The sequence below is a fragment of the Psammomys obesus genome, unplaced genomic scaffold (assembly GCF_907164565.1).
Source record: "Psammomys obesus unplaced genomic scaffold, mPsaObe1.curated_primary_1811, whole genome shotgun sequence".
Taxonomy (NCBI): domain Eukaryota; kingdom Metazoa; phylum Chordata; class Mammalia; order Rodentia; family Muridae; genus Psammomys; species Psammomys obesus.
In genome coordinates, this window is record NW_026596039.1 from 19,172,124 (window position 1) to 19,195,708 (window position 23,585).

Below are 23,585 nucleotides of genomic sequence, written 5' to 3' on the forward strand. Positions count from 1 at the left end.
CCCAAAGAGCTATAGACTGACATCACCAACAGCTGCCATCACTCAGAAACATGCTGGATGACAAGTTGGCAATGCCAGGAGAGCAGGGCCAGAAAGATTGCTCTCTGCCACTGACCTAAACTACAGCAGTGCTGTGGAGGTGAAGATCTACGCCAGGCTCCAGGCAGCTTAGCCAGCTGCCGGCAAGCTGAGTCAGGAGAACCAACAAGATGCTCAGAAGGCAAACAGCCTGAGCACCAGGCAGCCTGGCTCCAGAGACAGAGGCGTGACAAAGTGACTGTCTCCAGGAAACAGGAAGGAGCAAACATTACTAATCTCCACTCATGACTAGGCTGATCTAGCTTACATTTTCTTTTTTAAAATCCTTCTGGAAAGGAGAAAAACAATAAAGTAGAAAAGTAAAGCAGGGCACTCAACCACTGATTAAAATCTATACTGCTATGGCAGCCCCTCTGAGACAGGATCAGCTCCTGGCTTACACCAGCTGCGCTGGTAGAGCTTGTAAATAATTAAAAGGTAATTGGAAGGCGAGGCCAAAGTATTAAGTGGATTTCTCTCTCTTAGGGCACAGGAGTTTCCCTGCTGCCAGTCACATTGTCTTGCAGGGCTGTATTTTCTGGTTTTTTACTCACACACACAGCTCTAGATAACTGTTGAAGGAGTAAACTAATTAGGGCTGCTTATTCTGCTCTGATAGGCTTGGAGACAGAGGAACAAAGCCTCCAATCTTTCCATTGCCTTTTAAAGCAAACCAGCAGTGATAGCTCACTACCATGAAGGCATAAGGCTTTGAAAGGAAAAAAAAAAAAAAAAAGGAGGAAAAAAGGAAACAGGGTGGAGAGACAGAAAGAGGAGGTGTGGAGGGAGGATAGAAAGCAGGAAGCGAGAACAGGAGCTGTGCACTCAAGAATGTTTATCTGCCATTACAGCTCAGCCTAGAACAAAAAATAAAAAGATCATTCCCAGATCTTAATAAAGTTGCTGACAGACCCCAAGGGATATGTGATCACATAAGAGCAGGGTTCTAGGGAAGAGGCTGGTGGGAACAGCCCTCTCTAGTGGCTATATCCTAAGGGTGATGAAGGTGAAGCTACATAAACTGTTAAGGGTCTTCTCTTAAAGTGACTGAAGTCCTGATCATGCTTCCTGAGGCCTGACCTAAGCTGGTGAACCCATTGCTATGACAGGATATAAAGCCAGGAAGCTGAGTCACTGGACTGGAGACTCAAGTCAGGACATGGTGCAGAGTGGAGCCAGCTCTAGGGAGTAGGGTGGAGGGAGAGGAGGACAAAGGACTGAGAAGTGGTTATGAATGGATGCCTACCACCGGGTGGCTAACCTGCAGAGAGAGTCCACCTGTGTCGAGGAAACCCAACAAGTAACACCAGCCTTCCCTCTTCATGGAACATTTCATTCTCCAGAACCACCTGGGCGGGGGAGGCCCTATGCTTTTACTTACTGTTCTCAGTCCACATGGGACAGCTGTACGGCTACAGTGAAAACATATTTGAATATGAAGTATCTCTAGAGACCAGTTAATTTAGAAGGGAAACAAAAATAAAGTAGGGCCAAATCCATATTTTGCTAAGGGCTTCTCTGCTCCCTTGAATCTGATTGCCAATTATCTAAATGACTCTTGCATAGGGAGGTGTGAAAGAGGTCATCACTCAATAAGCACTTAGTTGGAACAATTAGGAGGCAACACTTACCCCTCTTCTGCATGAAGATGAAGAGGTCATCCAGAAATTCTTTCCTTTCAGGATCACTGTCCAGTTCATACAGCTGCAGGCCAGACCCAATGAGAAAAATCACAATGAAACAGCCCAGCTTGCTGCAGGTGCCATCCCAGAGCTACTACAGGTGTCTGAGTAACTACTAATGTGACTCATCAGCCACTCACATCATATGTGGAGAGGTGAGATACAGCCCACTGCAAAGCTGCTTCTATCTTTATCACAAGATAATACAGACCTTGGCAAAATCTCGAGAGATCTCTCTTCCCCGGCCTCCATCGGCATCATCACTCCAGGCCAAAGCACCATTCTGAAGAGAACAAAACATAGCATTAAGAGGGGAGTGGAAATCAGTAAATGGGAGAGCAAGACCATCCAGGGAAAGATGACCAGCCTCAGCAATCTTGCTCCTCTGGCTCACACTAGAAAAGCCTATTCTAGACCCTCTACTACCTTTTTAGGACGTTTTACTTTTGATGATGGTTTCAAAATATGGTGTATGGCCTGGGTGGTGGGTGGGTTTCAAAAGATTCATCTCCCTTTGTTGGCAAAGATGGATGTTGCTCATGCTTTGATAATGCTGAGAAGGACACAAAAGCCCACAGGAACCCCCATCCCAGCTGACTTTCTGGAAGCTATCATTCTAAGACACACTCACTGAGCAGTGTGTGCAGAGATGCTCAGCTCAGCCCCTAACACTGCACTGTGAGTGGTCAAAGGGCAAGTGAATGGCACAAAGATCCACAAGTTGAAGTCTCTCAGCCCAGCCTCCCATCAGAAACACCCCCTAAGCCTAGTGATGAAAATGCCTGAGGAACTGCAGGCCACCACAGCCTGAGACCATGCCCAAGGTGCAGACTAGGCACAAAGTTGATTTTCATTAGGAAATTAAAACACCAACCAACCAACCAACCAAACAAACAACCCAAGCCTTGGTTAGATCAAAGCAATGCCATATGGCTGAGCAGGAGGAAAGGGGAAGTATGCCTTTGTTTCTGTTTTTTATTCAGCTGGATAACTTACCCCTTTGACAGATACCAATTTACCTCTTCTGTGGGAAACCCACCCTTCAACCCAACTTCATTGAGGACCCCAAAAGCAATCAATCTATGCGAGTAGTTCAGAACTTCTGGAATTATGTCATCTCCATCAGAAGGAACATTCCTTGATAGAAAATCAATCTTTATCTTCTTTGTATCTCAGCACAGTATCACACTGCCTGCTACATAATCAATTTGCTATTTGAACTAAAAATCTCTTCAACAAATACACTAACACATATACCATGGAGATGACTTAGCCAACTCTGTGCTAGTGGCAAGTATGAAACCTCCCAGTATAGTTTTCCGTTCACCCTGTCCTGGTGGATGCAGTTACACCTTGAACCTATGACATACTTCCTCTGTCCTCCCTCCTGGACCACAGGCACATGCAGGCACACCACCCTGCTAACAGAAGTATGTAAGCGCCTGAGGAAGACATGAAGGTTAGGAGCAGGGACCTCTTGGGAGAACGTCCTTTGGACTCCACAGGAATTTTGCTCTAAAACCATGAAATGGTAGCCTGGGCAAATTCTACTTGGTACACACATGCACACCCTGTGCCCCTCTGTACCTGGAAGCAAGAGGCACTAGTCAGCTACTCTTTGAGGCCAAACTTTGCCTTCTCTACTCAAGGCTGACTGAGATACAGATGCACTTCTTCCTTCTAACAGTGAGGTAAGTCTGACAGAGAAGTGACACCTTGTCAGTTGAAATGAAACAGGCTACATCAAATTGTTTTCCTGCTTATCTTGTCAAAGATGTGTGTAAAGAAGTGCTTGGCCAGGGATTGGACAGTGTACACAGCAGGCCCGGAGGTAGACACTGTTACTAGCGTCCAAGCTAATAACCAAGCAACACTGTGGGTTTTTTTTTTTTTTTATCTTTTCTGTTGTTAAATTCAACCCCACACTGTAATTATTATAGTTACCAGAAATCTAGTATCATCTGGTAGCAACTAACACAATGAATAATCAGGGTGAAATATGCCTGTCAGGTCAGCAAAACCAGACAGTTACATTCGAACCCCTTTCAAAGAGTGCAGTAGGTTGCCCTAATGCCCAATGATTTTGTTTGAGCCAGTAATTCCTGCTGGAAAGTCAATTATCTCAGGAGCTCCTATTGGCTGAAAGACATTTAATGGGGGATCGCTATGCTTCTGTTATGTCAGCTGTTTACTGTGGCAGCTCAATTTCCAAGTCTGCAGCTAGAGAGCTGAGGCTGATGCTCAAGGGAGGATTCTTTATCAGTTGCCAAGATGAAAACACTGGGTTTTTGCTAATTACAGTAACTTGCAGGCATTCCAAAGGCCCAGGAACTATGTCACGCTCAGTTGGAGGGAGAGGATCTAATCCACAACCTTGAATGAGTGTGGCTTTCAGCAGTGGGGGAGGGGTGTGAGAAAAAGCATGCCAGTGTGACCACCTTAGGGCTATGTGTGAAAATAAACACCCAAGTGCCAGCACAGCTCCACAGACAGAAAAGAGAAGAATGCTGGGGGTAAAGGGGGGGTTGGGAGAGAAGTTGGTATCTACTGTATCTCTTCCACTCTCTCCAGCTCTACCCCAACTGCAAGGGATTTAAGCATTTAGCTGTAGCCATGAAGCAGGAAACAGCTTAAAATGTGCTCAGTCCAGAGAGGAGTCAGCTATTCGGGGTGGTGTGGACAGAGAACAAAGAACTGAGGAGCACATCATAAAGCGGATGCCAATGCAGGCGACAGTGACAGAATTTTAGCCAGAAACATCTCTAATCCAATGACCACAAAGACATTGGCCACAGGACAGAAATGAGACACTGATTTTTTTTTTTTAAATGCAAGAAAAGAAAAAATGTCTGAATGTGTGAGTCTTCCTTCTCCTGTTCCAAGGCAAGGATACTCCAGTTCTTTTCTTTCTTTCTTTCTTCTTTCTTTCTTTCTTTCTTTCTTTCTTTCTTTCTTTCTTTCTTTCTCTCTCTCTCTCTCTCTCTCTCTCTCTCTCTCTCTTTCTTTCTTTTTTGTAGTTTTTTTGTTTTTGAGACTGGGTTTCTCTGTGTAGCCCTGACTGTCCTGTAGACAGGCTGGCCTCAAACTCAAAGATCAGCCTCTGCCTCCCGGGTGCTGGTATTGAAGTAGTGTGCCACACTGCCCAGTGACAGCTCATTTCTTAGTTTAAAATATTTAGTTGGGGCAGCTGGGCATGGTGGTGCATACCTATAATCCCAACACTCAGGGAGGCAGAGGCAGATGGATCTTTGTGAGTTCAAGGCCAGACTGGTCTACAGAGCAAGCCCAGGACAGCCAAGGCTACGGAGAGAAGCCCTGTCTCAAAAAAAACTAAACAAATAAACAAACAAAAACAAAACAACAACAAAAAACCCCAAAACAAGAAAGTTTGGTTGGGGCCTATGCAGAAATCTCTCATATTAATTCATCTTTACTTAGTTTTGCAGGTTTTTTTCTGGTTATGATGAGACTGATCCTGCAGCCTGCCTGCTTGGCAGTCCAGCTGGGATGCTAGTTTCTCCATGAAGCCTGCTGGTTTCCGTTCTGGGCTGTCACCTCACGTCCTGGTTACCTATACCCCTTCACCTCTAATCTTAAGCATCTTGAGGGTGCCCTAACCCCCAGCACAGAAAAGGCACTGATACCTGCCCAGACTTGGTCAGTTCCCTGGGATTCACTGTCTCTTCTGTCACCCTCCTGCCTGCAGTGAAAGGGTTGATTACAGCTCTTTTCTCTGTTTACAACACTGATCGAATGCCATAAATAAATGACTCCCATATGCAGGTCACATTTTCTTGACCTATCACCAGGATGTGGACGTGACTAACTAAAGTTATCAGCCACAAAATAATTTTTCTTAGACATGGATGACGGACTGCAGTAGTGGAAAAAATAGGGGAAAGCAGAGGCAGATGGAGAATGGGTAAAATATATGCCAAGAGACATCTCAATCTCTTCCATCAAGAGGGGTTGGAAAGCTGAAAGGTCACTGCAGGTGGGTCTACCCTTCCAGAAACAGGCTTTGAACCACTGGCACAGACAGCAGTATTAAACAGCCAAAACTGGGGTTAAGAGGAAATCAGGGTGGGTGTCCACAGTGACCAGTGGTTACTTATTGCCATTTACAGCCTCTCTGGCCTCCTCTTACTACAGAAATTCCTTTCAACATCTTTGATCTCACCAGGAGCTCACAGGAACTGACAGTTTGTCTCCAAAGACCCACCTAAGACTAGTTTTAGCTGCCATGCCCACATTCAACTCATTTCCCCCAAGGAAACCAGACTATTTTGCCTTAAAACTCCTTTAAAAAGGTAGTGAAAGACTGGGAGGAAAGAAAGGAGGCAAGAAGTTAGCATTTGTGTGCTACAGTTTATTTACACATTAGATCAATTTTCTCACTTAGTCCTACATATAATAATATATTTTAAAATGCCACAAACAACAGATCTGGAATGAATCGATTTATTGTATGGGGCTGGGGAGGAGAGAGACAGAGACAGTGGGAGAGCACAGGAGAAGAGACAAAGGGGGTGGGGCGAGGTGTCTTGGGAGAGACACCAAAGTGGAGCGGGCAATCGAGGAGAGGACATGCAGTGATGGGCCTGTCCTTTCTAGCTGGAAAGCACACACCTGGTAGCAGCAGGTGGTGACATCAGGTTGCCAAGCAACCTGGGTGTAGCCTAGTGCACTGACTAACATCCCTCCATTTTCCTATAAAAAGAGAGAAGCTGGGCATGGTGGCACAGGCCTGGAAAAAGTAACAACATAAATAAATAAATGAAAACGAGGCACTAGGGTGGCAAGATGGGACTGCTTCTCATGCAAGGCAAGTTCAAGTATACAAATAAATGCAGACTCACTGGAAGCAGTTCTTGGCCGCCATGCAAGTGGGTAAGAGAGAAAGGGAGGGAAAAGAAGTAAGAGCACCAAAATGTCCAGATTATAAGGGAAAGGAAAGCCCCTGCCCTGGAGGGTTCAGGGTAGAGGGCGAAGTATGTCAGCCACGCACTGCAGCCTTTTTTTTTTTTTTTTTTTTCTTTCTTTGGTTTGACAAGATTTTTTTTTTTTTTTTCCTGTATGGCCCTGACTTACTTTGTAGACCAGGTCAGCCTCGAACTCACAGTTCCCCTGACTCTACCTCCCAAGTGCTGGGATTAAAGGCTTGGCAACGGAGAAAGCCTTCTTAGGAAGTGAGAAGCTGCTTGGTCCAGCTTTGTAGACCTATGTGGAGTCTACCTATGTGGAGTCTCAGTTTGGAATCCCACACAAGGCAGGGTTGAACCATGAGGCTTTGCTCTTTCTCTCTTGAGAAGCAATGATATGATGATAAATTCATTCAATTCAGATTTTCTGGACAACCACCCAGGTAAGGCAAATTACTGAGGAAAAAGCCTCCCCTGCTTTCCAAAACAAATGTGGTCCCCACCCTCAGAGGGTTACCAAGGAGTTGGGAAAACAAGTTGAACATACATATGCTAAGGCTGCAAATACCAAAACACAAAGTGCTTGGGAGGTAGAAGGCTGAGGCAGAGCCAGAGGTTGGAGGGCCCTTGAGGAAATATGGACTGAGGAGGGGTTTATAGTTCAAATGAGCATGGGGTAGAGGATAAACAAGGCATGTTTTGGCAGGAAGATGTAAGTAAGCACATCAAGTCTAATAGTTAAAGCGGAAACAGGCTGTGAAATGCCTTGAATACCAGGAGGAAATTTAAACTCTGACTGTGAACCGTGGGGAGGCGTAGACAATTTCTGAATCAAAAAAAAAAAAAAAAAAAGAAAGAAAAGAAAAGAAGAAATCAATATTCTTAATAGTTTTAACAAACTGTAAGTGGCTGGAAAATATATACACATATGGCTGTATAAACAACTATCCGAGCTGGGTTTGTGGGTGTATTTCACTTTCAGTCTCCCCCTCCTCATTCTATTCATTCATATTACAAACTTCTGATCGAGGATATACCAGAGTTTCTAAACGTTTCTGAGAGAAAAAGCAGAAACTCCACGAAGCCTCTGTCTGAGTGGAGCTCAGAGTCTCATGCAGAGAGATAAACAATTAAAAAAAATTGTGCTGAGCATGTAGCTTAGTGGTAGTGCTTATGCTAGTTCCTGGGTTCAATTCCCAACACTGTGGGGAGAAACCAAACAAAACAATCCTATTTATGTCTATGAGCTTTTAAAAAGATTTATTTTTTTATTTTATGTGTACTGGTATTTTGCCTACATATATGTCTGTGTATCACATGTGCCTGGACAGAAAAGAGTGTCATATCCCATGGAACTGGAGTTACAGGCGGTTATTAGCCACCATGTGGGTGCTGGGAATGAAACCCTGGTCTACGAAGAGCAGCCAGTGTTGTTAACTGCTGAGCCATTGCTCCAACCCCCTGTGACTTCTTTAATCATTATTTTTTTTCTACATTAGCTTTTTATCTTTTTTTGAAACAGGGTCTCACTACTAACATATTAGCCTGGAGTTGCCACGTAGACCAAGCTGGCCTCAAACTCATAAAGATACATCTGTCTCTGTACCACCACGCCCAGGCCTACATGTATATGTGTGTGCTTCTATGTGTACCGTGTGCATGCAGGAGCTCTTGAAGGTGAAAAGCGGGCAGTAGATCCCCTGGAACTGGAGTTACTGGTGGCTCTAAGCCATGTGGGTGCTGGGAACCAAACCCAGGTCCTCTTTACAAGCAGCCAGTGCTCTTAGCCACTGAGCCATCTCTCTAGCCCTTACATTAACTGTTGACACATGTATCACAACCTAAAGACTAGTACTTAGCTAGCACGAAAGGACAGCACAACCTATTACAGAAGGAACTCCTCCGCAGGAGCTAGTCTTTCAGGCAAAAGAATAGTCTGACTCTTCATTTATAAAATATCTTTTTTAACCCCCCCAGTGGTGATTTATAATGCTAATATATCATTTGTATAAATAATGATGGGTGGGTGGCTTTGCCAACTCTGAGAACCTGAGTTGTTCTGGGCAGCAGAACCATGGGAAAGGACTTCCCTAAGGAGCAGCCAACTAAGAGACTCAGTCGGCCTGGGCTGAGAGGATGAAAGAGGACGACTGACTTCTCAAGGGAGAGAAGTATGTTCCTGTGCAAACAGAGAGGAGCCAGGCAGGGGATCAAGCAGGAGGCCTCCTCCGAGCGCTAATGAAAACAGACCACTGTCTGGGGGACACCGTGACAATCCCAATCCCACAGCTAGGAAGAGAGCCAGGCTACAGAAGCAGAAGCCAAAGGCTTATTATTGCCAAGTGTGGAAAAAGATGAAATATTAACAAATGCCTCCAGACCCAAGAAGGCTTGGCTTTTATTTTCACTTGGATTGGGGTGGCAGGAATAACCCCACCAGACCACGCCTCCAAGACCTCAGGAGCCAGCGCTGCATTCCTTAGAGCCCTACCTCCCCAGAGACAGGGCCTGACTTTAAAAGCAATTAAGTATCTAGGCTATTTTAGGATTACTCTTTGACCACCTGGAATATCTTATTAAAGCTCAGCTCAGATGTCCAGAGCAATTTCAGTTCCCATTCCTTACTTCTCCTCTAGGCAAAAATTAACCCTTTCCCTGGGCTAAGTACAGGGGTGACCCTACCATCAACTCTTCACTTGGGGTTTCTATATTTTGACACCTATTAAGAAATTGTCCTTAAAACAAGAAAAAAGGAGGAAGAAAAACTTAATCACCTTTGTGCAAACTGGTAACCTTTTCAGAAATTCTTGAGCATTCTCTGAAACAACAAAATAGTATTGCACGCCCTGTCTACTCTCGATAGTTTAACAGATATGAGCCCCAAGGGCAAGGGTCTAGGCAAACTCCTGGGAACTGACCCTCAAAGTAGTCATTAGCAAAACCACCAGGTTTCAAAGACTCAGAGCTCAAGTTCCTGGATGCAAATTAATAGTTCTGAAATCATCCCTATCTAAAGTATTGAGGCTGAATATGGCTGCTTTTTTTTTTCTTTTCCATAATAAGCAACACATAACTATCTTTGTCCAGATCCACAGCTCAGTATTGTATGTGCCATGTATGTGACAGCTTTACTGATGACCTGGCTGGTAGTGTAATGTTAAAACTCTGTTCCCTAGATCTCAGTATGAAGAAAAGAATGCCATTCCTGCTTAGTCCCAGTTTTAACTGATTGCAGGAGGCAAGAAGACTCGGACACACCGAAGGCAAGGGCGGGGTTACAGAAGAATCCTAAAGGGTGAGGGGAGCCCCAGGAAGTAAAACAGATACTGTTAGAAGCTACACTGTTGGACTACAAAACCCTCCTGATAAGATCAGGATTACTGCTCTTAACTAAATCACTCTAGGCCTGGAAGCACTGGAATTATAATTATCAGATGCTTACCTTCCGCTGTCAGGTAACTTTAGCAGGAGCCAGAAAGAGCTTGCCCACCCCCTAGCAACAGAGATCATTCAAATTCAGTGGCTTGGAAAAAGAGCCAAGTGACACTTTTTCTGATTAAGCAGCAGAAAGGGGGCAGGGTGAGGAAAAGAGAAGACATGATCCTACATTCTCATCTAGGTACAAAATCACATCACGTAATCAAGAAGACTGGCCAGAATTGAGGTGTTCCTATGAAATGAGGGAGAAAACGAAAATACAAAGTTGGTGAGAGGGCCTGATGCCAAGGGGTGAAAAGCAAGGCAGGTCTGGTGAGAGGAAAGCCCAACTCCTCCTCTCTGTAGAACCCAGCAAAACAGCCCTTTCCAACCTCTGAAGGGCTCCTTGTGCTTCCAACAAGACTGCTGACATGGCCACCAGAGCTTGCTCAGAGCTGCAGTCCAGAGGCCGAGCCTGTGAGGACGGTGCAACAGGGGAAATGGCCAGGAGGTTAAGAGACTGGCTAGTCTGCTCCTGTAGGCCTCGTAACACACAATATCCATGTATGCGAAGCACACACTTAGGGAAAAATCCTATCATGTATCCTTTTATAAACATTTAAAAAAAACTATTCTATTTATTTGTTTGGTAAGGGATCTTATGTAGCCAAATGGGCTGGGAACTTTTGACCTTTCTTTTTAACCTCCCAAATGCTGGGAGGGCAGATATAAGCTACCAGGCCCCAGTTAATGTTTTACTTTGCTATTTATTTTATGTTTATGTGTCTTTGTAGATATGTGTGATATATGTGGGTACTGTTGGGGTACACACAGAGGGTGTCAAATCAGAAGCTGGAGTTAAGGGAGCTGTGAACCACCCAACATGGTGCACAGCCCTTACCAGAGCAGCAAGTGCTCTTAACCACTGAGCCCCTCAGTTCATTTTTAAACTCGAAGTTTGTACTCTGAATTTTTTCTACAGCTGTTTTTCATAAGAGCCTATTCATGAGCATTTTTGTACTTTTCTTGATTGAGGTAAGTGACTATAAAAACAAGAAAGGGATGAAATGTACCTTTGTGGTTAAAGAGCTGGCCTAGCATATATCAGAACTAGGTCCAATCTTCAGTACTACAAAAGAAACAAACACAGGGGGCTGGAGAGATGACTGAGTGGTTAAGAGCACTGTCTGCTCTTCCTAAAGATCTGGGTTCAATTCCCAGCACATAGCAGCTCACAATTGTCTGTAACTCCAGTTGCAAGGAATTTGACACCTTCATGCTAATGCACATAAAATAAAAATAAAAAATAAAAAAAAAAAAGAGAGAGAGAGACAAACAAACACAGAACCTGCACAAACACAGCTTCATGAACATTCATGTGAGACAGCCACAGTACCGGGGAAAAAAGCAAGTTGAAGTACAATACAGTTCTCATTTTTGTTAAAAAATATAAACATGATTTTAAGAAAATCTGAAAAAGTAAAGACTTACCAAGAAAACACCCCAAAGTCCTGCTGAGTTTTACTTCACACATTTTAAACTATTTGTCATTTTTACTTTGTAAAAAGCTTTAGCCTTCAGCTTTAACACTTGCTCCTATTTCTGTCACCCAACTAGTTTTTTTAAATTTATTTTTCTTATTTATTACTTTTTATATACTTATTGGGAGGGGCATGTGAGCTTTGTTTGACCCATCTCCACTACATGGGTCCTAGGGCCCTCAAACTTGGGTCATCAGGCAACTAGCACCTTTACCTGCTGAACATTTCCCATTCCCAAGCTATACTTCTTTCTCTTATTTTATTTTATTTTTTGAGACAGGGTCTCACCAGGTAGCATTGGTTGCTTGGAATTCACTATGTAGATCAGGCTAGCCTTGAACTCAGAGATCTGGGGACCCCCGGCTACAATTCTTAACAGGGGTAAGGACCAGTATTTAATCATTTCCTCCACTCCTAGAATTCAAGTTGTAGGTCTCAGGTATGTAAAAAACCAGAACCAAAATAAACTACATAAAACTACTCAACAGGTCTGAGGTGGCACAGAACTTTGTCATCACCACAGAGCGCCCACTACAAGTCAGGCACTTAGTCAGCACAAACATACACTTCGAATCCATAGCACGAAACCAAAGCAAGCACCTAAGCAGGAGGGACTCAGCAGAGGTAAAAACAAAACACCCTCAAGTAGACACTCTTTAGAAAGAAATCCCTAGAAAATGAGCGTCCAAAGAAAACAGAACAAACCAGCAAAATAGGAAATGAACCATTCAGGGGAGGACAAGACAAAGGAAAAACCTGCACCTGAATTTATAAGCATGTATCCAAAGAATGGCGAATATGGATAGCAGAAAGAAAGCTGAGCAAAGTCTGTCTGCTTCTTTTGTATGTTTGAAACTTCTAAAACAAAAAACGTTTACAAACCCTATAATTCATAGTTTAAAAAAAAATTAAAAGTATCTCTTTTTAAAAAATTATTCATTTTAAATTCACCTTTTTATTTAGGTGTATGTCACATGTATAAAGATGTGTGTGTGCATGTGTGTGTCACACAGGTGTTTCTTAGAACCCAAAGAGGGAGTCAGATGCCATGGAGCTGGAGTTATCGGGCATTTGTGAACTGTCTTAATATGTGTGCTAGGAATTGAACTCAGGTCCTCTGGAAGAGCAGTACGTGGTCTTAAACACTGAGCCATCTCTCTAGCCCTTTTTTAGGTTTTTCAAGACAGGGTCTCTCTATGTGGCCCTGGCTGTCCTGGATTCACCATGTAGATGAGGCTGGCCACCAACTCATAGAGATCCGGTTGCCTTTGCTAGGATTAAAGGCATGTGCCACCACTGCCTAGCTAGTAATTTATTTTTTAATTTTATTTTATGTGCACTGGTGTTTTTGCCTACATGTGTGTCTCTGTGAGGGTATTGGATCCCCTGGAATTGGAGTTATAGACAGTTGTAAGCTGCCATGTGAGTGCTGGGAATTGAATCCTCTGGGAGAGTAGCCAGTGCTCTTAACCACCAAGCTATCTCTCCAGCCCCCAAATTAAAGGTATCTTAAGATGTAAAAGAAGGAATACAAATAATAGTTAAAACAAGCAAATTTCTAAATGCCAAAAAATATAAATACAGTAATTAAAACACACAATTTTTAAAAAGTGGAATAAAAAGGGTTGAAGAGAGAATTTGAAATTAGAAAATTGAATGTGAAAATGTGAAGGCTGTAAAAGATACCAGAAGACTGAATGATAAGGTGCAAATACTCTTGTTAAAATTTTGACCAAGAGCCAGGCTTGGTGGCGCACACCTTTAATCCCAATGCTCAGAAGGCAGAGGGTCCCAGATCTCTGTGAGCTGGAGGCCAGCCTGGTCAATAAACCTGAGTTTCAGAACACCCAGAGTTATGCCTGTCTTAGAAAACAAACAAACATAAAAATTTTCAAGCACTTGCACTGGAAGGATGGGGACCCGAGTCTGATTCCCAGAACCCACATACAAATGACAGATGTGGCACAAGCAGTGCTCCCAGTCCTGGGCAGGTAGGGACAGGAGACTCCCTGGGACTCATTAGCCAGTATTCCTGTGGATGACATACACAGCTGAACATACATACACTTTAAAAAGAATGACCAAGGAAGAAAATAGTGGTAGTGGAAGGAGAGGAGGGACAGAACAGGGTTCAATGGAATAAACAAGAAAAAACCCAAATCTAAAATACTGTTAAACACAAAATGGTAAGAGTAAAATCTTAAAAACCAAGATTTACAAAGGTAAGCAATCAGACACTCATATCAATCTCTTCAACAAGAAAAACAAGAGTCAAGGAAAAGAAAATAAAAATCAATATAGGGGCCCAGGATTGGAAGAGCTACGAACAAAGTATAAAAAGGCAAAATAAAGACAAACATTTCATACTTACCATGGCTTAATTTATTACAAACTTAAAATCTTAATAAAAACTAAAAAAGAGTAAAGCTGGAGGGTAGAGTACAAGTCATAAGGAAAAAGGACATACTCTCTGGTGCAGGGCAGTAATGATGGGCAGGGGGGAGGGATTTTCACGGAACTTCTGTTTAATTTTGCTATAAAAACTCCTCTGAATACTCTATTTAAAAAACAAATGTGGCTGGCAGGCTTGCCTCTGAGTTTGATATTTGAAACACATATGGTAATAGGTGTACAGAATGATGAGCACAAGTAAAAGCCATGGTGCTTAGTACAGTGACAGGACAAGAGATGACTAAAGTCACGGCTAAAGATGGCGAGGCAGGTCTCAGAGTGCGCAGACTCTGGGTCCTGTAATTAGAAACCCGCATTGTGGACGGTTTTAAGGCAGTGACATAGCCTGACTTGGTTTTGAGATCACTATCAGCTGTGGAGAGTGGATTAAAGTGGGGTGTGCACAGCCTGGGATGAGGCAGTAGATGGGTGGGAGACAGCGGTAGGACTTTAAAGATGGATAAGCTTTGGTGATGGGCTAGAGACAGGGAGTGATAGAGGGCATGTACGAGATAACCCAGCGCTCAAGTTTCTGGTGTGAATAACTGAATGATGAAGTGACTAACAAGGCCATTTTCCTGAGGAGAGTCAGAAAGAAAATTATTATAGCGGAGGTTATCAACTAAGAGTTCAGTTTTACCAGTATTTGGGGAAGGGATGCAGGAGGATCTGGAGTTCAAGGGCAGCCTCAGCTAAATAGAAAGCTGGAGAACAACCTGGGCTAATTCAGATTTGAGACCTGTTTTTTTTTTTTTTTTTTAAAAAAAAAAAGGGTTTTAGTTGTTTTTCATGTATTAAAACTTGAAATGTGAATGGGATCTAGCTAGCTACCTTGGTGTTTCAAGACAGGGTTTCTCTGGGTAACTCTGGCTGTCCTGAAGCTCACTCTGCAGATCAAGCTGGCCACAAACTCAGAGATCCCCCTGCTTCTATGTCCTGAGTGCTGGGATTAAAGATGTGCACCACCACCACCAGTTGTCAGAAGGATATGAATGGAAATGTTAAGCAGGCAGTTGGGATTATATCCACTGATCTCAAACTAAAAACATAGATTCCAGTAACATATATTGGAAACCCAAATAAAAGAGCCTCCCATAGATAACATACAGAGAAGTCTGGAGCAAGAACTAGAGAACTAGGTGAAGAGAAAGCGCTACAGGGATAAAGAAAAATAAGCAGAAGGAAGAATACATTTCAAGGAGGAAATGATCAATAGTTTCCACCCTCTTCTCAAATATCAAATGAGGCCAGGGAAGCTTGGACTATGCAACATGGCAGCCACTAGAAACCTTAGCAAAGAAAAGTGAAAGTTCAAGGTTCTAATTGCAGTGTGTTGGCAAGCTTGACAAAATGAAAAGTAAGATGTACAGTCCTTTGAGAAACCATACTGGGGAAGTGCACAGTCCAGGACTTCTTTAAAAAGCAAACTCATAGTTTCTTAACTGTCACACAATGTGTGGATTTGAAGACTACAGTATGTTTGTTTGTTTGTTTGTTTGTTTTAATTTGAGAGAAGACTGTTTAACTGCAGAGAATACTTCAGAAGAGAGGAGTCTAAAGAGTCAGGAAATAGAGGGCTTCACTGATGGAGCAAGTCCCTGTAAGTCTAAGAGAGAGAGGACTTAGGACACGTGCAGAGGGAGTAGTCTTTGAGGTTTAAGGACCAAACTAAGGCACTGATCACTCACGACGTTTCCTCTGCTAACATCAAAAGCACAGCAAAATACCATGGTTCACGTTCCAGGAGCCTGAAAGGTTTAAGGGACTCCAGAATACCTGTGTTTGGCCACAGCTCTAGAAAAACATAAAGAAACTGTCCTCAAGGAGCGTCTGGGATTTACTGAGCATCGTAACTACCAAGTCAGGAAGGACTGAAAATTAGAGCCTTAAGAAGTATCTAGAAACTAATGACAATTTAACCTAACTTTGGGCATTATATATATTTTACAAAGATCTTTCACATTTCTATTTTCTTCTACCTTTGTAGCATCTATAAAACAACCCCACGGATGGTGGAGAGAATTTTCATCCTTCTGGTATAGATATATGCAAGAGCTGAGTGCAGATCAATCTAGACCCACACCTCCTGCAGAGCTCTCAAAGACTGATCTAATAATCAAATCTGCCAGTAAGTAACAGGTGTAAAGTATCCACCTTAATCTCTGTGGGTTAATGTCTAGAAGGGCAACCAGGCTCCCTAATAAATTGCCATAAATATCATGGATAGTATACAGGGCTGGGCCGAAGAGCAAATTAAGAAACTTCAAGCTCTAGATCCTATCCTCTCCCAGATCTAGTATATTCACTGTGATGACTAAGTCAACATGGATATTAAGAATCGAATGAAGCCGGTTGTGGTAGCCCATGCCTTTAATCCCAGCACTCAGGAGGCAGATGCAGGTGGATCTCTCTAGCTTCAGGCCAGCCTGGTCTGTATAACAAGTCCCAGGCAAAGATACAAAGTGAGGCCTGGCTCCAAACAAACAGACACAATTTAAAAAAGAAAAGAAAGAAGCCGGTGTAGGGATAGAGAAGCAAGCGGATCCCTGAATTTAAGGCCAGCCTGGTTTACAGAGAGAGAATTCCAAGACAGCCTGGGCAACACAGAGAAACCCTGTCTTGACACAAACAAAACCAAAAATACACAGAAAGGCCTTGTTTCAAAAGTCAAACAACGCAATAAATAAATAAGCAAACAACAGCAAAAGGAAGGGAAACTCAAGGCTATCAAACTCCTCAGCTAGTAAGACAGAGGCCCAAACGACAGTCCTTGGAAGCATAGCTTATGTTCTGCCTAACAAAACCATGGACAACACAGTTTCTCAACTTTAGCACTTTCCACCAGACAATTCTTTGTTGGGAGTGAGCAAGGCTTGTCCAATACTCTGTGGGATGTTTAAAAGCATTCATGGCTCTTCTATAACTTTTGTTTTTGTTTTCCAAGACAGTTTCTATATAACCTTGGCTATCTTGGACTCAACTTTGTACACCAGGCTAGCCTCAAACTCGCTGAGATCCTCCTGCCTCTGCCTCCCACAGTGCTGGGATTACAGATGTGTGCACCACCACGCCTGGCTTGTGCCATCATGCCCTGCTGGCTCTTCTAATTAGAAGCTACTAGGAGCATACCTGCTTCCAGACACAGGCACCAGAGCATTTCTTGACATTGCTAAGTATCTGGTGGAACAATAGAAAAGGATCAGCTCCCACTGAGTCACTGATGTAGACAGTGATTCCATATCCTGGAACATGAAGACACACTACAGAGAAAGCAGAGAGAACCTACCCCCTTTTCTTTCCAGGCAACAGTTTAAAGTTTTGCAAAACCCCTCAAATGTGTACCAAGCACATCAGGCCTACTGATGGCTCCACATGCCAGAGGGACAGATCCTGGAGACCAATTTGTCAGAGCATCAGAAGAAAAAAGATAGATGCCTCACTACAGGCTAATGACCTAGCAGGAATTAATCTCTCATAAGACAAGCCTAATTTTAATTTTTGTTTTTCCATTTCTTATTTTTTTCAGACAGCCTCACATAGCACAGCCTGTCCTCAACTATGCAGCCAAGGATTATTGTGAACTGCTGATCTTCCTGCCTTTATGTTCCAAATGCTGGACTGCAGAAATGTGTCACCACGTCCTTTATGGAGTGTTGGGATTCAAGCTCAAGGTTTGTATGTGCTGGTGAGCACTCTGTCAACCAAATCGTACTTAAACCCAATTTCCATTTCTGTATGCCATTAATAGGCACTTTATTAACTGTCCACAAATTCAATGATTTACTAAAACAAACAAACAAACAAACTCTAAACCAAGTTGCTTTCTGTCTGCCAGTACATAAAAACTAAATGATCCTTCCCATATTCCTTGGAGCTTCCTCCACATCTATCCTGCAGAGGTGCTGTCATGACAGGCTGAAAATGAAGCAAACAACTCCCAGGTGTTCAGAACTGACAATCCCCTGTTCTCATTAACATGTGATCAGTATAAGCTTTAAGAAGGGTTACAAATTCTTCAGCTGCAAGTTTTCTGAAATGACTCTTTCATCATAGAAGGCAACTCTGAACAAAGCCTTGTAAGATGCAGGGGCTGAGGAGGGGTCAATCTTTACTGCGCAAGGAACCCTAGTAAATCTTCAGTGCTTTGCACTTATCTGGCAATGCAAAGCCACACAAAGTAACCAAGTGTCTGGCAAAGTATGCAGAAAACCAGACATGTACACTCTAGCTCCCACATGCCTATCAAACTATCGCCCATCTTCCAGGTCTGTGGAAGGAAGCCTAGTTCCACTAATAGGCTCAAGACAAAGCCTGTACTGCCGAAACACCCACTATCCAGGCAGTAGGAGACCACCCCTAAAGGGCCAGCAAACCCCTGCTCCCTCACCAAGTTGGCTGTGTGATCTCCTTTGAGAAAAGAGACACTCAGTTCTTTGTTGTCTTGTTTTACAATTATTTACTCTGCCCATAGAAATCTGACAGGTTTTAGAATGCTGGGCTCCATAGTATTATCCATCTTCCCCTCACCCTGGTGTCAGAGAATTTGCCAGGCTTTGAGAAGCAAATATTTTGCAAGGCTTTCTTTGAGAACAGAATCCATGAGGTAATTTTGACTCTATGTACTGTAAGAATAGGATTTCAGAAACAATGTGCCACTCTTAAGCTTGCAAAGCCTGCCCAGCCCCTCACCAACTCCTGTAAAACACTTTCTGAGAATTCTATACTACGCTGTACAGAGAAGGAAAAAAAAATCACCTCTTCTACTTTGGTATGAATATGAATGTATGAAAAACATTTGTTTTAGAATAGTTGCATCACAGAGTAGACTAGGCATGGTTTCAGCTGACTTAGGACAGAGTTAAGAGTTAAGTTACTGTAGCCAACTTCCAGCTCAACCCTGAGGTAGCTGCAGTACCACTGCTAGACATCTGGCTCCTTTTCTAGTCTTCTATCCAAAGCATAAATAAAAATGTTTAAAAAAAATCCTCAGGTACATTATTTAGTCTTTCAAAAAACACGTTTTAAGGGCTGGTGAGATGGTTCAGCAGGTAAAGGCACTTGCCACCAGGCCTGCCAACCTGAGTTTGATCTCTAGGACCCACATGGACCTACAGAACCAACTCCTCTGTTCTCTGACCTCTACATGAGCATTGTGGTACAAATGTCCACACATATACCTAACTACATTATAGCACACACACATATGCATTCACACACACAATTTATCAAGGCTAAATCAAGGGAGGAGGATAGTGGGGACAAAGGCACCTGCCACTAAGGCAGCCTGGGTTCTATCCCTGAGCCCCACATGGTGTACGGAGAGAACTGACTTCTACAACTTGTCCTCTGACTGCCATATAGGATGACATGTATATGCCCTCATGCATAAATACATAAATAAAATGTAGTAAAAATTTAACACTCTCATAAAACAACAACAAAAACAAGCAAAGGAATCCACAGACCAAACTGAAAAACTAAATCTACGAGAGGAACAAGAGGTGTCCACCAGAGGTTGTAAGACATCGTTACCCATCATCTCCCTGAAGGACTTCTCTGAGTTCTGAGGTAAAGTAAATTTAGACTGAAAGATTAGGCCTTAGCTGCTCTGGCACGTATGAAAACATTTCTGGCAAGTGTTCTGTCTATATTTAGTATGTATGCCTCAGAGACTTGAATGAACCCAACAGCCAGCCTCCAGAGTACTGAGCTGTGCAGCCGAGGGACAGCTGCCACACAGAGCGCGGGCTGGGCACCTTGCCACCGTGTGCACGTGTGCACACACACTCCAGTCCTGAGAGTCTCTTTTTTCAAAGCTCTAATGGCTTGACCTCAACACCTGCTGCACTTCCTGAAGACAGACAGGCTCTGGAGCTCCACTTGTTCCTCACACACGGCTGCACTTTCTAGGAATGACCGCACACACACACACAGAGGCTGGCCAGCTGCCAAAGCGGGGGCAGGAGCAGCCTCGGGCCTGAACTTTCCCAGCCCTGTCAGGGCGGTTCCCACTTCGCGCTGACTCAGCGGCCAGCATGGAACTGTGCCAACCACACAGCAGTGCAGGGGCTGCCGACAACGCACAGATGTTTTACTAAACCAAAGAAATCAGCCAGGAGGCAGATCTGGGCTGGTGGCCAGGGTGCTGCTGTCGTGGAAGCTAGGGTTCTGATTGTAGCCCTAGCCTGCTGCGCTGGTACCTCCCTGAGTGATGTGTCTCCCAGTACCTGCTCTGCTTCAGAGCTATGTCCACTACGATGTAAGGAAGACACAAGCATTGTATAAGACAACTCTGGCAGCACATCTGCATGTGCCTGGCACAGACAGACATTCACATGGCTCACTTGCTCTCTTTACAACACCCTTGAGAAACACCTTCTTAGTAGTACTAGCACTAAAAACAGTACTGTTTTTTACTTTGTACCCCAGGATGGCCTCAAACTCCTAACTCTGTCTCAGCCTTACAAATTTGGAGTTTGAGTATAAGCCATACTTTATTTTTTTCAATCTACAATTGAGAAAACACAGGCTCAGAACAATTTAGAATGCTACCAAAAGATCACTGGAAAGACATGGAAGGAATGGGATTTGAACCTACTGTTTATGCCTGATTTTTCAGCTTCCAAAGGACCTTTTCTGTTATGAGTTCCCAGGAGGCCTTTTGTAAGCCATAGCTCTTCACAAATGGCTTCTAAATAGAAGTGCTGAACCACACGTGTAAACTCAGACTATCTAGGTACTAATGGCCTTATCATGAATGCCCTGTTTATAGTGCCAACAGGCTACCTTGGAACAACCTACTATTACTTATACTCTGAATAGTGTAGATCACAAAGAAATTATGAAGACAAAGACCTAATTGAGACAAGATTCCCTAAGCTCCACCCTCTAAAATAATTCATTATTAGGACTCCATTGTTTTCCTACTAGCACACTGGAGGCCCTGGTTTCTGGCAATACCAACCTCTAGATCCACCCTCCCAAGTAAGACTCGCCAAAGTTGACTCTGATATACAATCATGTTTGCAACTAATTTCAACTTTCTCTGGATAAAAAGGGAACTCTGAGGTCTCCCTTCCCTCCTACTAACCGGATAATGTAAAGATAAAACAATCATGTCTATAAGACTCTGTTGAGAAATACAAGTAAGTGCTTCTTAGCAGCTATGTTCAACTTCAAAAAAATGCGTTTTGCCTGAGTTTGCCTGGAGCTAATAAAATCATAAGAGAAATCATTCTACATTCCTACTAGGAAAACTGATTAGAGCCACGAATTTTACTATTTAAATTATTTTAGACAAGGTCTGATTATATAACTGTGGCTGGCCTGGAACTTAGTATGAGGACCATGCTAGCCTTGAACTCACCAAGATCTGTTTGCCTTCTACCTACTGAGATTAAAAGTATATGCCACCACACCCAACTCTTTTTTATTTTATTATTACTGTTGCTGTTGTTGTTATTATCTTCTGGTTTTTGAGATAGGGTTTTACTCTAGAACTCACAGTGAACCTGTTCTACCTCCACTTGAGTGCTGGAGTTACAGGTGTAAGCTAACCTCTTTGGTTTTTAGATAGTTCTAATGAAACAAAGCTATTACCTCATTTGTCCTTTAAAAAATGGAGAAATTCTTTAACAGAAACTTGGTACAAAGTACATTAACAGAAACTTAAACACTCCAGTGCTTTAATAAAAAAGAACCATCACTTAATTTTTTGTGGTCCTAGAGATTGACTCTAAGGCCTTACACTATCATGAAGCAATAGTCTTACTTCATGAAAAACAATGCTGAGAAAAACTTCAGTTTATTCATGTCTAAGTCAGTGATGTGGATTCAATGATGTAGAGTGAGAAGGCATAGTCCCAGCTCCTGCCCATCCAGCACCCTCTGTAGATGGCCAATAGGTAGAACAAATGGCCTCCCACAGCAGAAAGACTGACCTGCTTAAGCTGCTCATCCAGATTCCAGCTCGGCTGCCCTGCTGTGGAGACAGAAGGTGGGGCCTTGGAAGCATCTTTGGTATGGTCTTCCTTAGTTTGCTGTCCCTGTGGCAGGAGTCCAGGTGCTGGAAGCAGGCTGGACATGGGTGCTGCTCTGGGGTCTTGGCGAGTTGCTTTCTGCACATGAAAATATTTGGAAGCAGCTTGGGCCTCTTTTTCAGCCACCTCTGCAACATCATCATCTCCATCTTCATCTTCCAGACCTCCTTCTTCTTCTTCCTCAGGTTCAGAGTTGACGTTGCTCTGGTCAAATACTCTAGTCACTGGTATGACTGGTGGAACTCTGGCTAAGGGAGCCAGGACAGGGCTACCAGAAGGTCTTCCAGGCGTGAGAGAAAGGAGAGAAGGCTGGGTGGCTAGTTTGGGGGTATACAGGAACTGTGCTTCTCTTGTCTGTGGCCCCTGCTTCTCTCTGGCATCCATCTGTACAGGAGCCTGGTGTGGCTGCTTTTGCTGTTGCTGCTGCAGAGGCTCCATTACTGTCTCAAGGCTTCACCCACAGACTGGCATGGCTCTCAATCTGGGCACAGCCCAGCAGGCACACTGGGTCTATATTTTAAGTGAGTAACCAAAACCATGAGGGAGGAGAAGGAAGGGAGAAAACTATGTAAAACAGGTATCAAAGATGTTCTTTTCTCCAGTAATGTTCTGAATACTAAATGCTCCTAAACCTGACTTTCAAGATGAGTAAGTCATAGGAGATTGCAGGTGGGGAGGGAAAGTTATATTAAAAAAAAAAAAAAAAAACAGGATCTAAAGAGGGAAACAGGGCGGGGGAGGGATATCTCAGTAGTGGCAGATTTAAGCATTTTTTTAAAAAAGAAAATTCAGAAGATATTTAGGTCTGCTAATAGCTGAGTTCTCATCTCTTACTCTACATTATCAAACATTTATCTAGGGGGCTTGCACTGTACAGGGGTTAGAACTATGAAATCTGTAATGATTATGAAAATGACAGTTAACAACGGCCTGACTGCAAAAGAAAGAATAGGGCTTATATTCCCAGGCCCTCTGGAGAAGATTACTACTCAAGGTAGACAGAGTTAGAGCAGGCAGACAGAGTGACTTTTCTGATGGAGAAAGCAAGACCAAGCAAGTGCTCTTGGCTTAAACTTCACAAATTTCCCAGATCAAATTGCCAGCCAGCTTGTTGAGTGGACTGAACCAGCCTAAGTGGACATTACCGCCTCCAAAAGAATCCGGTTTCAACAACTTGAAAGAAAGAAACATGCAAGGAGGCAAGAGTCTCAAATTGCAAGCTTCCCTCAAAAACAAACAACCGGGGAATTCCTCTGGAGATTTTAAAGTTAATTAATTTGAAACAGGTACCAATATTGTCTAAACAAGTTAAATGTTTCTTTTTTTATAAACTGCAAGTAAATCTCCTCACATCCTCTTTCTTTCTGATTCACTTCTACTATTTTTATTCTGTGAATACAGTAAGAAGAGGCTTCGAGTCCTAAAGTATTCTGGGGGCAGGTTTATCTGCATTCT

The 23,585-nt window shown here is 43.2% G+C and overlaps 1 protein-coding gene across 1 annotated transcript in view; it reads right to left on the bottom strand.

Moving 5' to 3' along the window:
• Positions 1–23,585, bottom strand: part of Arid3b (AT-rich interaction domain 3B) — a 43,308-nt gene that overhangs the window by 18,115 nt on the left and 1,608 nt on the right. The window contains exons 2-4 of the mRNA XM_055622416.1: positions 22,032–22,640; positions 1,972–2,043; positions 1,710–1,782 (exon numbers count right to left, since the gene is read on the bottom strand). Of these exons, the coding sequence (XP_055478391.1) occupies positions 1,710–1,782; positions 1,972–2,043; positions 22,032–22,568 (682 nt within the window). The 5' untranslated portion in view covers positions 22,569–22,640. The remainder of the gene's footprint in view (positions 1–1,709; positions 1,783–1,971; positions 2,044–22,031; positions 22,641–23,585) is intronic.